Source organism: Pelmatolapia mariae, linkage group LG4 (genome assembly GCF_036321145.2).
Source record: "Pelmatolapia mariae isolate MD_Pm_ZW linkage group LG4, Pm_UMD_F_2, whole genome shotgun sequence".
In the NCBI taxonomy this organism is placed as follows: Eukaryota; Metazoa; Chordata; class Actinopteri; order Cichliformes; family Cichlidae; genus Pelmatolapia; species Pelmatolapia mariae.
The window spans coordinates 21,458,305-21,472,402 of NC_086230.1; the positions used below are offsets into that span (position 1 = coordinate 21,458,305).

Here is a 14,098-nt window from a genome sequence, read left to right on the forward strand (position 1 = left end):
CATTATTTCAGGATGGACTCAGTAATAGAAATAAATGGTTTTGGGGGAAAGTTTGCACATGACTTTGTACTCGTTTCTAAAAGGTGCTCCATTATTTATAAATTATAAAAAAGACAGACTACCAAAGAGGAGCATTTTTGGAAGTTTTGTTGTAAAAGCTGGTATAAAATTGTCCATCACTAAGCAAAAAAGACCCCATGACAGGCATACATAGATCTGACAGTGGTAAAAATGTTGCAGAAGATTAGTGTCCTTCCATCTGAGACAGCTGAGGGCATTTAGAGCTTATCAGTGTATTTCTACCTTACTCCTTAATTAAGAGTCTGTTCAGCAGCTCCAAGTGTGACTCCCCACCGAGGAGTTCATTTTTATGCAGTCTGAATATTTTGAAAGAACTGGATTAACTAATCCCTTCTTCTACACCAAATGGCCTGTATATGTTTTAGAGATGTAGCTTGGACAAATGAAGTTTTTAATACTGAAATGCACCATAGTCTTCTGTTTTAGCCCATCTCTTCTGTTCTGTGTCTGTCTTTAATTCATAACTTGTTCTGATCTTGGTATTAATGCAGTGCTTGTGTAGATAAAATTTTTCTGCCTTGCTTTAACTTAACTACAGGAAATGTCCCAGTGTTGAAACAATAACCACAGTTTTCTTTTGAATTGAACTGAAAAATACCTGATGACTGTCTGCATTTTTCTCCCACACACCAAATACGCTGCCTATCCACCAACATCTAAAATAATCCTGCCGTTCTCTCCATGTCCTCTTGCAGAGCAATTCCTAATTCAGCGTGTCTTTGTGCTCCTACACTTCTCTCTCTGCGGTGCTACTTTAGCTGCGGAGCCCCTGGCTCCAGCTCTACTCCGATAGCCTAAATATTATTTCACTGACAAATGGCTTCATTTATAATTGTCCATTTCAGCTTCATGAAGGAGTGCAAATCCACCGAGTGTAAACAGGGAGAAGAAGGAATTGTTTGACTTTTCCAAACTGAATGAAGTGGAAATACATGGAAATGCCAAAATGTCACAAATAAATCATAAAACAATTACAGTTACCTGTGGGTCTGATCAGTTTTTTGGGGACTTTGACAATTTTCTTGTGTGGTTTTTGGCATTGGATATAGCATAAGGTCTGGTCAAAAAGATCTGCAACTCCACCAAAAATCTATCTAATTTGCTTGTCTCCTTGTGCACCTGCTGACCGCTTCAAGCATCGCTGCAATTTTCGCATCACCCCATTCTGACTGCATCTATATTATGACTGCATTTTAAGGAAGATGATACAGACGCCAGGTTGGTGAGTAGTGATGATGTTTGTTAGGCTCAAACTGCTTTATTAATGTGCTCAATGATGCCTTGTGATGTTACAGTAGAACTGAAGCATTAACAAATCATTAAAAGTCTGACCCTGGAGGACGACTTCACAATGAATGTGCCTGTGCATGTGGAAATAAATACAGAGCATAAGCGCTGCCTTTGGGCTTGAGAATTCTGCTCTTCAGTTGAAGGCTGGGGTTTAGTCTCTAGGTTGTAGTCAGAGAAGCAGCTCTCTTTCTCAGCGATGATCTTCAACAATGGGGTTGGACCAATCTGACACAAAAGTTGATATTTGTTGTCTGTAAGCAAGATTTCAGAACAGGAATTCCACAGAGTGATCCAAAACACAGGAGCTGTGGGAGTGGTGCAAAGCTGCCCATGGATACCACCTTAAAGAGGAGTCAATTTAATGCAGGACTTTAAAGATTTAACATTTAGAAAAGAAAATTTAACATGTTTTATATACATTTAATCTTGTGGTACACAGCTTCCATATAGTTGCAAAATTAATTGAAATAAAACACCTTGTGCCGTAAAGCACTTAAACATTTATGTACCATTTCAGTCATAGCCTTGCCCCAAGGTCTCTTTGCATTAGCGGTACATTGATGTAGACAGACGTATAAAGCAGCTTCAAACAGTCAGAAAGAACACAAAACCTGCAACAGCTGCCTGGTTACACGAAGAAGCAGAAAAAAGTTACACTGCTGGAAATAACTTTGGTTTGTTTGCAGGCTTTGGGGGAAGCACAGAACACAGCATGAAGACAGACAGGGAGATCAAACTGTGTGAGCTTTGGTTTGCAGAAAGCTCACACAGAAAGCTGGGGAACCACTACAGCAGACCTTCTGCACAACGCTTCAGAGACTTCAAAAATCAACTGACAGTCTGGTCCTGAAACGGGAGTTTTGTTCAGATTAAACAACGTTGCACAGATTCACAGTCAGCAGCACTTATAGGCTTGGTATCAACATGAGTTTTGAAGCGATGTGTGAAGGACTTTCTTTGTGCCAATAGGCACAAAGAAAGAGTTTTGTGTAAAGAAAAGTCTACACTATTTCAATGAACCTGTCACGGTTTTATTAATGCTGCAGTGGCCACAAAAAAAATTTAATATTCACATCACATCCTGGATATTTTTCTCCAATAGCAGTTCAGGCTTTATTAAATTCTTGTCTCACACACGCTCTTAGAGCGGCATTAAAAGAATCTAAAGTTGATTAGGATGTTGGAACATTCTCTCATTTGCTCCACGGCAGTAATGGAAAAATAACAAAATTCCGACACAAAGATGAGTAAGGCTACATTCCAGACATACGTGATGTGGTTTTGAGAAAACAAGATATGTCCCCGGGGCATCTTGCCTGAAACTTACCCTGCTAAAAGTCTGTTAGGGTCCCCTTATTACAGGAGACAGAGACGATTCGGTGAAACTGGTGTAATTATGCAGGCTGACCGCCAAACCTTAGCATAGATAATACACGGAAACAGATGATTTTGTTCTATCATTTATGCATAGTTGGTCACACACCAAACCAAATCCCAGCTTAAGTTCCACAAACTTAAATTGATTTAAACAGGCACACTGATCCAGATGGTTGATCCCACAAGAATCCCCAAATGACCAAAGATTATAAGATGAAAGGAAGTGATGCAGTCACATAAGTGCACAAAATTACAAACACATACTGAAACATTCAGTGAATATCAAGCAGAAAAAAACAAACCAAAACATAGAAACAGAGCTGATATTTACTTACTCAAAGACAGGTTAGGTCTGCTTAGAAATCTGAATTAAACAGTAATTTTTATTCAGTAATACCTTGGTGAACATTATTTAGTAAGGATAAGATCCTGGATAGGAAAAAGCCTGAGAAATCAGAGTATGTTTGTTCAGATTTAGTGTATCATGCACCAGATTATTCACATTTGATCAAAGACACTTCCAAAAAAGACTTTTAACACGATTACCAACTTCATGATAACTCAATGTAATGTCACAACTAAGAGCTTTCTAATTAACTTACATAGTGACTAATGCCATCAAGATGAATACAAAGTAGACATAAACACATGCTGACTCACACCCATATGTGATGACTGATTACACATCATCAGAGAGTCCCCGAATCCTGAAATTGCTGCCCTTCTATCTCAGCTGAAGTGTTATAAAGCTTCAGCGCTTGACAATTCTGCAGCGTGGAACAAAAGCAATCTCTTCTACGCTTTGATACGAAAAAGGCTGTGAAATACAACTGCTGTAAAAGTTTCGTTTGATGGCAATGCATTGTCTTTGAAAACATCAACACTCCCTTTCATTGTGTGCAGTGTATGAACTTGAATCCAATGCCATTCGCAAAATATTCATGTAATGGCAGGAAAAATAAAGTTCACAATTTGCATACAAATTCACTGGCTTTCATTGCATAATGGCTGAATGGCAGCTGCATATAATAACACATTTTGACAAGAACAAAGTTAAATCATTAGTATAATAATCAGGAAAAGATATTAAAGTGTGTATTTATGTGTGTCTCACCGTGGGCATCACGGTAGTAGGCATGAGTGACACTGCGGAACCGCTCCTGTCCAGCTGTGTCCCAGATCTGCAGATAATTAGAGAGGGAGGTGATCATTGAAACAGAAGAAGAAGTTTCCGTCTTTTTAATAAGCCTTATGTTTGCTCACTCAGCTGGAAGGCACTCACTGTGAAACCACCCATTCAATTCACTCTGTGATTTTGGATAAGCATAGAATATGGTAATTAGATCTATGGGACTCAAACTATCTTACTAACACAGCACTGAAAAGGATTGGTAGCTCTCAACAACACCGGCAGCTTGCATATCAGAATTGTTCTGGCTAGTGTGCAAATAATTTCCTTGGTACTTGTCACACACAACAAAAAATGATGGTATTAATTGAAGTCATCTTTCTGTACATTGGAAAAATGTGGGTACTGTGTAAATTAATTCCAATTCAAGCTCATATTTTATCACCAGCTAGTCAGTTTCATCAGTCTGCTATCTGTTGCTAGGGAGGTTGTCTATACTGAGTATCAAAAGTTGTTGCTGGAAGCAAGGTTTGTAAAAATATTGATATGATTGGTGAAACCAAACCAGTCACAGGCCATTTCACCAAAAGATGCCAAAACATCTTTGGTCACTGCAACCACCTCTATTTGTAATTTGGTCCATAATCATTAGTATAAAAATATTACCCAATTTGCAGCTTGAAGATCATACCATAGATTGGATATATACAGTAGTAAAAATTTCTTGTGTCAGATTTATTTTTACCTCAGTCAGGGTCATAATACTGAACAGAAATCACCTGGCCGATACTAAGTTTTCCAATCTCAGTGGAATTGGCTCATTAAGTCTTTCTCCCCCATCAGCACTGTATCTCCCCAGAGTTTGGCTCCAATGGCAGTAATGTTTTCTACTCGCTATGACAGACCTGTGATAATGACTTCAACCTATCAATGTGTTTATTTAACAGTAAATAAATATGGCATTTCAAGATGTCTGTCAATAATCTGCACCTTTGTAGGGACAGGTTACATACCAGACTATGTTTTTAGAATATTATCTTAATACATTAGATTTCTTACCTGGAGCTTCACCTTGACTCCATCAATGTTCAGGACTTTATTCTGGAAATGAAAGATAGGAATGATGTAGGTAAGCAGTGATGTAAATGACAGTACCTAAATTTAGGCATGTTTTCCAACTTGCAACAATATTTTTCTGTATATGGCACAATCACCCTGATGTGTATATGTGTGTGTATCTGAGGTTAGACAACTGGTTAACAATATTTTTCCCCTCATCCTCTAGTCTCTTCCTTCCACAGTCTCCTCTCCACTCAATCAATATTGCATGTGTGCACCTTACTTTGGCCCCTTTTTGAAGAAGCCTCGCCTTTTTCCTCCAGAGGATTAACCCCCTTTGCTCTCCTTACCTGCCTCTGTTTTTTTTTTTTTGTTTTTTTTTTAAATCTTATGGAGACATTCCTCTGATCTGATTCAATCTGCTCTAACACACAGCTCAGTGATGCTCAGCCAAATGGACCTGGCAGGTTTGAGGTTGGCCTGGTCTTGACAGCGGGTTTCACACCCTTCCATCAGGTTTCTGTTTTGTCAAAATTATACAAAAAAGATTCGGTTCAAATAAAAAACTCATCATTTACAGAAATATTTATTTTTAACCCGATGATCAATACTAGTCATTGTAGTCCATATGTCCACCTGACTGTGGACATACTGTGGACTGTGTAGTCCACCTGACCTAAGAGAGAAAGTAAACATCACAGCTTTTCCGCGCGCTTTCGTCCATGATCATCATGTAAATAAAGTAATAAATAAAACCATCCTGACAAAGTGAACTAGGCTAAAAGATCTAAAAAAGGAACACGTCATGCCATGATCTAAAGAAACAATGTCCTTGACAGGCCTTGGCTGCCCTACCAAACTTATTCCAATAACATCTAAAGAACTGCAGACCTTGTCTCAGGCTATGTTCACACTGCAGGTCTTAATGCTCAATTCCGATTTTTTGATCAAATCTGATTTTTTTGTCTGCTTGTTCACACTACAAATAAAATGGGACAGCAAACGCGCTCTAGTGTGAACCCTCAAAGCGGCCTGCACAAAAGAGGACGTCACACACAACGCGCTCTGTTTAGACCCAGACCAAACAGTATTGTTTGACTGATGGGCCTTAATATAAAGACTTGTTTCAGACTTTGCGTTTCCCAATTTTGCTTTAAGTTATAAAGTTATTTTGTTATTTACATATGGCCTAATAATTATCCTTATTGCTGTTTTAGAGAGGAGCGTTGCTTCAAAGGATAGTTGCAGATTTCTGTCAGAATCTGCAGATTATACAGTACAAATAAAATGTTCACGTTTCTCCAACGTTGTCTTCCCAACAGTTTCACTGACATCTACACGGGATGGCCAGGAAGTGTTTGCGATGTATTCTCGGGCACTTCTGCGGCGCTGATAATTGGCGTCTGTCTTGTGTCAGTGACGTAAAAGACGGATTTAATGTGACATGACCATTCAAACAGCAGTCGCTTTCTAAAACATCAGATCTGTATCGGATTCAGTACCACATACGAAAGTGACCCAGATCGGATTTGAAAATATCGGATTTGTGCTGTTCACCCTGTCATACCATGATCGGATATGGGCCGCATAGGGTCAAAAAAAAAATCGGATTTGATGAGCTTTCGCCTGCAGTGTGAACGTAGCCTAAGTCGTCTTGTATCGTCTTCAGGTTATTGTTGAATTGTGAATTCTGACCTAAGAACCTCATCATGATGATCCCAAAGACTTTTGGGAAGGTATTCTGTGGACTGATGAGACAAAAGTTTACATTTTGGAAAGACTGAGTCTTGTTATATCTGGTAAAACTAACAGCATTTCATAAAAAGAACTTACCATACCAACAGTCACACTGTGAACCATCGACTTAAAAAAACAAAAAACCAGCTAATAAAAATGATACTTTTCACCAGAGTTAGTACTTTTCTTCCTGAGAGGAACATAAAAGTCTGCAAGAAATATCACAACATTTATTCTAGTAGTCATCAAGACATTTCACCAAAACCACAAAGCTCAGACTTATGGGACACAATTTCTACAGTCTATATTTTGAGTGACTTTAGTCATTAGACTTTAGATCTTTAGATCTACTTTAGTAGGAGAACCGACCACCTGCCATTGCCACCCCATCATCCATCCATCCATCCATGTATGTCTGGGAGGCTTTGCCCAGGCTTCTCTCTTCTCACCCACCTCCTCTAGCTCTCAGAAAAACTGAAGCATTCTCAAGCCTGTCAAGGGTGTCCTTGGTCTCCCCCAGAATCTCCATGCAAAAAAAAGGAAAAAAAACAAACTGTAGCTGGCTCATTTTTATACAGAAGAGCACAGGCTCTACAATGAGTCTCTACTAAAAGACAAAGTCCCTCATTTCAAAGGGTGAGGTCCGACAAAACCTGGAGGAAGCTCTTTTCTGTATTTTAGGTATCCACGACCTCATTCTTTCCGTCACTACCCACAGCTTGTGGCCATAGGTCAAGGGTAAATCGACACCATTACCGACACACTCAGCTCTTTCTTCACTGCACTGTAAACGTGTACATTGTTTGTGTCACTGAATATGGTGCTACTATCCATTTGTCAATCCCCCACTGCTTTTCTGCCACACATTAACAAAACCCTGATATACTCTAACTCCTCCACCTAAGGCAGTAGCTCATAAAGAGTGGGTAATACACTCTGTATGAGTTACCTAAAGACTGTGATTCTCAGGCAGGGAGGTGCCAATATTCATCTCAGCCTCTTTGTGCTGGAAAACCTGGAGAAAAATGATAAGCACTGACTGTTCGGTCACTTATAATGTAAACAGAGGAAGAAGCAGATAAATGATGATTTGTGTGTGTGTGTTTGTGTGTTCATTTGGTTAAAAAAAATGGTTAAAGTGTTACGTCAGGGATAAGTAGGAAACATTTTGGAAAATCAAAGTTTCCTTTAAAACAAGGGATCAGATGCTTGGAGGGATCAGACGAGTTTTATAGTTTATGTGAACCTTGTAAACACTGAATGGAGCAAGATAAATATGAGCAGTATTAAAAGACATTGTTTATTGTGCAGGACTGTCTGTCTTTTCTTGCTATTGCCCATCTAGATTAGAAAACAGAAACACCACTGAGACAAAAAACCCTCTCAACTCACAGTGTTAATGACAAAAAAAAAAAAAAAAAAAGATTTTACTTTATACTGATTATAGGTTGTAGCTACTTGACAGGCCATCTAACACATTAAATGCAATGAATAAGAGTCTGTACAAGTTGGGGGAAATCAGCTATATTTTTTCCGAGATGAAACAATGAAGTAATCTAGCTTTGGTTTCACTGCTCCTCAGTTGAAACTATAGCTAGCTTACCAAATGCTGAAAAATGTTTGTAAACTCATGTGGTGGATCCAAAAAAAGGGGAAAAACTCATGTGGGTTTTAGCAGAGAGTTTGGGTTAGTGGCCTGGGAGTGTATTCATTAATGTCCTCGAAGAAATAGCCATATGGTTGGTGTGTGTGTGTGTGTGTGGAGATAGCAGGTGCATTAAAACACCACTGTTACTGTGGTCACAGGGGCAAATATTAGCTAAGTGTTTTTTTAAGCTTGGGGCTTGTTCGAGTGTAATCAAATGTTTCAAAGGAGGAAGTTTTTTTTTTTTAATGTTTCAAGGTTCTTCCCTCGATTTAGGTGCTTTTTTTATGCTTGAATGATTCATAAGTCAGTGTTTAGTGGTTTAACAAAGAATTGAAAAACAAAAAAACAAAAAACATTTTGAAACTGAAAAAGCAGCCAATGTCCAAAGAAAAACTTTAAAACACCTGTTTAAAACCAGGTGAAAAATGAAAAGAGAGACGGGCTACTAGGAAGCAAAATATAAAGAGACTTTTGCACAGCACTGCATTTCTTCACATTGAATTTCTGTTTTCTGTGAGTTAATGTCTGCTAGAGGAGGTCAAGATGCCCTTCGTTGTTCTACTATGCCAATGTGCATTATATCAGTCGGTGCTGTGGCAATGCTGAAAAGCCTCCTCCTAACATCATCCCCTCTGGGATATTCTGAGAGTTGCTGATGACCTTCTAATTCCCTGATCCCTGAGGAGAAACCCAAGATATTCAGCCCTGACAATATGCTGCTAATCCTCCAGCAGGGCACTTAGAAATAGATATGGTCCTTGTTAATGTCTTCAGTTGATCTACCTCCCTGAGAGTCACAAAGAAGGAACGCCATACATATTCATGGGGAACTCAAGCTTGAAGCTACTTTGTAAGTGTTTTCTGATAGGAATCAGTCTCAAAGGACCACGTCCCTGTTGTTGTTGTTGTGTCTAAAAACTATCTGTAATGTGCTTGGAGGGTTCATGAATATTTAGTGACCCAGAAAAAAAGACTCATGATAACACTGGGCTGAGTATTTTGGGTGGTTACTCTTGAGGCTTGATTGCACTGATAATTATGTTGGATTTGTTAATAGGAAAATCAGGCAGAACAGAATGTAATAAAACAGATATAACAATCATAGAAAGTGTAGAGTGAGCTGGATAAAATATAATGTATTTGAGCAGCTTATATAACAGAATCACATTTTGTGGGACAGAAAATTTAGGTATTGTAGATTAAAGAGTGTCAATCTCACTCTGGCAGACACAGTTTCCACCATCCTTTAGACTTTTCTAAAGCTACAACTTACAGCCTGACACAGCTCTGCTCTGTGTAATTACAATTGGCTCACAAGAGGCTTGAGAAGTTGAGAAGCTTGCTATACTTTTTAGGTCAGCTTCAATCCCTGAGCTGCTGCAAACACCCTCCAAGCAGAGGACGTCTTCAAATGCAAGCCTCTTCACCAGTCAGATGCTGGATGTATTCTTTTCCCCAACGGTTCATGAGTGAGAACGTACACATCAGTGCAGAATGACTCTAACAGCACCTTACAGGGATCATAAATTACAAATGGATGAGGAGCTTTCGGGGAGGGGGGGGTGGGGGAGCCAATAAAACATTAATGACATGCATGAGACAGCTGACAGGAGCATGATGTCTACAAAAAGGTTACGCATGAGAGAGGTGATACAACCCATATGTAAAAAAGAGTAAATCAATGTAGAATGCAGTGGTGACTGGAACTCAAGTTATAATCATCAATGTCAGAAACAAATATTTTTCTGGTCTTTAGTGTGGTGCACGTGGGCCCCTGCCATCAAAACAGACACCAGAAATAAAATCCCTGGAGTAATCAGCTAAAAAAAACTGCATGTAGGCATACAGTACAGAAAGGCAGTACTCTACAGTCAACTCAACTCCAAGCTGTCAAGCTCTCTGATTTATGATGACAGAGATATGCTGCATGTTCTCACACATGCTGCACAAAAACATCCAGTCCTGCTATTACAGAAAGCAGAAGAAAGAGATACTTTTGGCTTCTTCCTCCTTCACAGGGGGTCACCACAGTGGGTCATTCTGCACTGAATGCTTTTCCTCATGCAACCCCCAAAAAGTTTGTGTCCGCTACAAAAGGGCAAAGATTTAACCAGTTATCTCTTTGTGAATGTAAAATACAAGATTTCATGTCCTCTCTGCATCTTTTTCAGTTCACATCTGAAGTTATATCTGTGTTGTGGAAGCTACAAAGAACTCACTGATGTATACAGCTAAAATCAAATTTGATTTCAGCACACTGGATTAGCCAAAAGAAAAAACTTTCTAATGCATGCCAGAAAAATAAATCTGTACATACTCACCAGCCACTTTATTAGGTACACCTATTCAGCCGCTCTTTGACACACATAACTAATCAGTAAATTACATAACAGCACCTCGATGAAATTCTCTAAGGAATATTTCGAGCGTGTTGTTGAATCTATTCCACAGAAAATTAAGGCAGCTCTGAAGTCAAAGTGGGGACTGAGCTGGTGGCAAGTTTATCCAAAAACATGGCTAGCTTTCATCTCTGACATTTACTTTATGACAATCTGTAACTCCTTAGTTTCTCAGTGTAAAGTGTAATCATCATAATGGAGTGTGAGTGAATTGGGCACAGGAAGAGCTCTGTTATTTAAGGCTGACTGCACACATTTAACTTTTTAAGGGAATAAATGATGCTTTATGAATATCATGTTATTGAAGCATAACTGAACACATAGATCCTTTCTTCTCCTCCACATTCAGAGTAGAGCTTGGTCAGCATTTTTAAGCCACAAGATACAATTCAAAAATATTGGACTTTTTATTAAAATGCAATGAAAAAAACCTCTTGAAGACACAGAAAACACAATAAATCACATTACACCAGACACACAAACACTGTGCAACTTATAGACAATATGGGATTCATTCATTGATGGGCTAAACTTGCTGACCCTGCACAATTAACAGCGAGGCCATAGCTGCTGCAGCAATAATGTTTTTACCTGTATGCTTCCAAATGTCTGCAAAGCAGTGAAGCAGTAACATGAAATGACTGAAAATAAGAAGTACATTTTTGTGCATGACTTTGATTGAAAAAGTCCACCCATTAAAGCACCTGTATATATTCAGTGGGTTAACGGGAACCTTTGCTGTTATTGACTTTTCCACTTGGGTGACCAGACGAAGTTCGAGACTGAGACTAATTGAAGGAGCAGAAGGCCTCAGGGGCATTTCAGATGAAAAACTGCAAACTGCAGCAAACTGTTATTACTGCTGCCATTAAGTATGCTTCTTCAATGTGCTGAGGAAAATCACAGGTGAACAAAACAAAAATACATCACCAAGAACAAGGAAAGAGGCTGGGATCTATCTGGCAAAGAATAAATTCCAATTCTGTCAGTACAGCATTGGTTAAAATGCATGACATGGAGGCATGTAGTCCCAGTAGTTCAACTTAAGGCACATTTTTTCTGGCTAACTTTTTAGATTTGCATTCCAAGAAGTGTAAAGCCTCAGGATTTGATATCTAGGACTCTTATAAGAGAAGGACTTTTCCAATTTAAAAAAAAAAAGGTCATACTTTGCCCTTGATGCATCATCTTTAGCTTATATTGCTCAAGCAAAACAACAACAACAAAACAACAGTTTTTTGTGAAAACATTTAGATTTGTGATATCACTACTTTGCTATTAATGATATTGATTTCCCCATGTTGCTCCTTGATTTGGTTGCATGAACCAAATCATCAAAAACAAAACGTAGTTCAGTATGGAACAAAATACAAAAATACACCAAATCTACACAGACTTGAACACATGTCCCCTGTCGGGGTTATCTCTTGGTATTTTCACATGCTGGGATGACACAAATAATAATTCCCCTGTCGTTGAATCGCAAAGCAGATCAAAAATGTGTTTTGTTAGGTCACTGTGACCTTCACATGACACCACAACAAATTCTGACAAGTTCATTCTGGAGTTCAAGTAAATCACAAGAAAGTCCCTCAAGGTGTTTGAGATTTGACAAATATCACACTCACAAAAATGTGATATCTGTAAAGACAACCACAATCCCTCCAGCACCAGTACAGAGCTATAAAAAAAAGAACATCAAAATACACGAAATTACCATCTTCCTTTGCTTTATATTGCTTAACAATCTCTGTCTCTCATCGCTTGTTGAGTGATGCTTCCACAGTCCAACAATTCACCCCCCACCTCTTTCATGTCATCATTAAATATTCATCGTGCTCCTCAGGGCTCGCCTCTCTAGATCGGAGTGACATTAGGGCAGCAGGTGGCAAAGCTGCTTGTCATTAATTACAAACACATCCCCAGGCAGGTGTGAACCTTCGCCCAATACTTTTAATTTAGCAGGGACTGGGGCTCATATAAAACATAGCTAAATATCTTTGCCCTAAAACAACAACTGTGACAAGCAAGCAAAGAGGTATTTTCATGCGCATTTACAGTCACAACCCAGGGTGCGAATAATGAGTCGATTTCCAAAAAAGCTCTTTTTGAGCAAAACACTTTTCTCTCTGTCTTTTACAGTTTCAAAATAAGAAAAATGGGAAAAAGCCTAAAAGGAAAAGTTTTGTAGATCTCAGTAACGCTACCTTCGGCAAATATAACAGCGTGGAGAATCTTTTTGTAGCATTTAGAAGTATTTCACTTCTTGTTTTGTTTGGGGGATTTTTTCCTACTTTTCCTGCAAAAGCATTGCACTTCTGTTAGATTCTTGGGCGCCTCTCATATGTATTACTCTTCTAATGTCTGGCTGCAGATTTTTGATGGCGTTTAGGTCCCAGGATTGTGAAAACCATGTCAAAAGCAGAACCTTTAAAAAACAGACAGTGTGATGTTTGCTTCCAGAAGATGTTGGTGAAATGTACCTCACGTCAATGGCTGCAACACAACCCCCCATGGGGTGTTGCTTTCTTCCTTTTTATATCCAAACATATGCTTGCTCATGATGATGGAAAATTCAGTTTTAACTTCTGAATACAGGAAAAGCTTCAGGCTCATTTAGATATTTATTTGCAAACTCCTGTTATTGAGCTTTTCTTCTCATGGCTCGGTCTTCTATGTGCAGGTGTTGCTGCCCAGTGCACCAGAGCACCACCACATAGGCGATCTCCAATATTTCTAATAACAGTCACTTTTAAGATTCACTATGACTGCTAAAACACCTCCTGATTGTCTTCTCCAGCTTTGTGGGTGTCAGTTACAGTAAATACATTTTCAGAATGCTAGGCAGCTTTGTAGAGGGAACCCACGACTGCAGAGTGACTCCTCAAATGTCGTCTAAGCTCTAATTTAAGTTAGCAATCTTTATAAAACTCTTCTGAGCCATCAAATCTCTTGTAGTGCCCAAATCTTTGATCTTCGCCCTTTGCTTACTTCTCTGCAAGTATGCAAAACATAAGGAATTCCACTGACCTTAACCTTCTTCTCAGTTAACTTTGGTAACAGTAACATTTTGCCAAAAAATTTTACTTATAAATATTCATGCATATTGGTTCTCTGTTTTAGTTCTCATTTTTAATGTGTCCAAATATGCATTTTAGGGCCCAGTTCATCTTGATTCAAATTATTTTTAAAGCAGAAAAAAACCCCATTACTGCCATTTGCAGTGCATGACTATGCTTGGCACTTTAATTCCACCTACTCAGAAAAGGCAGGCGGGCAGACAAACTGGCAGGCGGGAGAGTGGATAATGGAGAAATCACTCAGGCATCTTGACACAAACTACCAAAAAATAAATAATAAAAAAGTATAGATGCTGGA

General features: G+C 38.9%; 1 protein-coding gene across 1 annotated transcript in view; it reads right to left on the minus strand.

Moving 5' to 3' along the window:
* Positions 1 to 14,098, minus strand: part of LOC134626249 (ras-related protein Rab-26-like) — a 56,102-nt gene that overhangs the window by 25,510 nt on the left and 16,494 nt on the right. The window contains exons 3-4 of the mRNA XM_063471884.1: positions 4,937 to 4,978; positions 3,863 to 3,929 (exon numbers count right to left, since the gene is read on the minus strand). Coding sequence (XP_063327954.1) covers positions 3,863 to 3,929; positions 4,937 to 4,978 — 109 coding nt within the window. The remainder of the gene's footprint in view (positions 1 to 3,862; positions 3,930 to 4,936; positions 4,979 to 14,098) is intronic.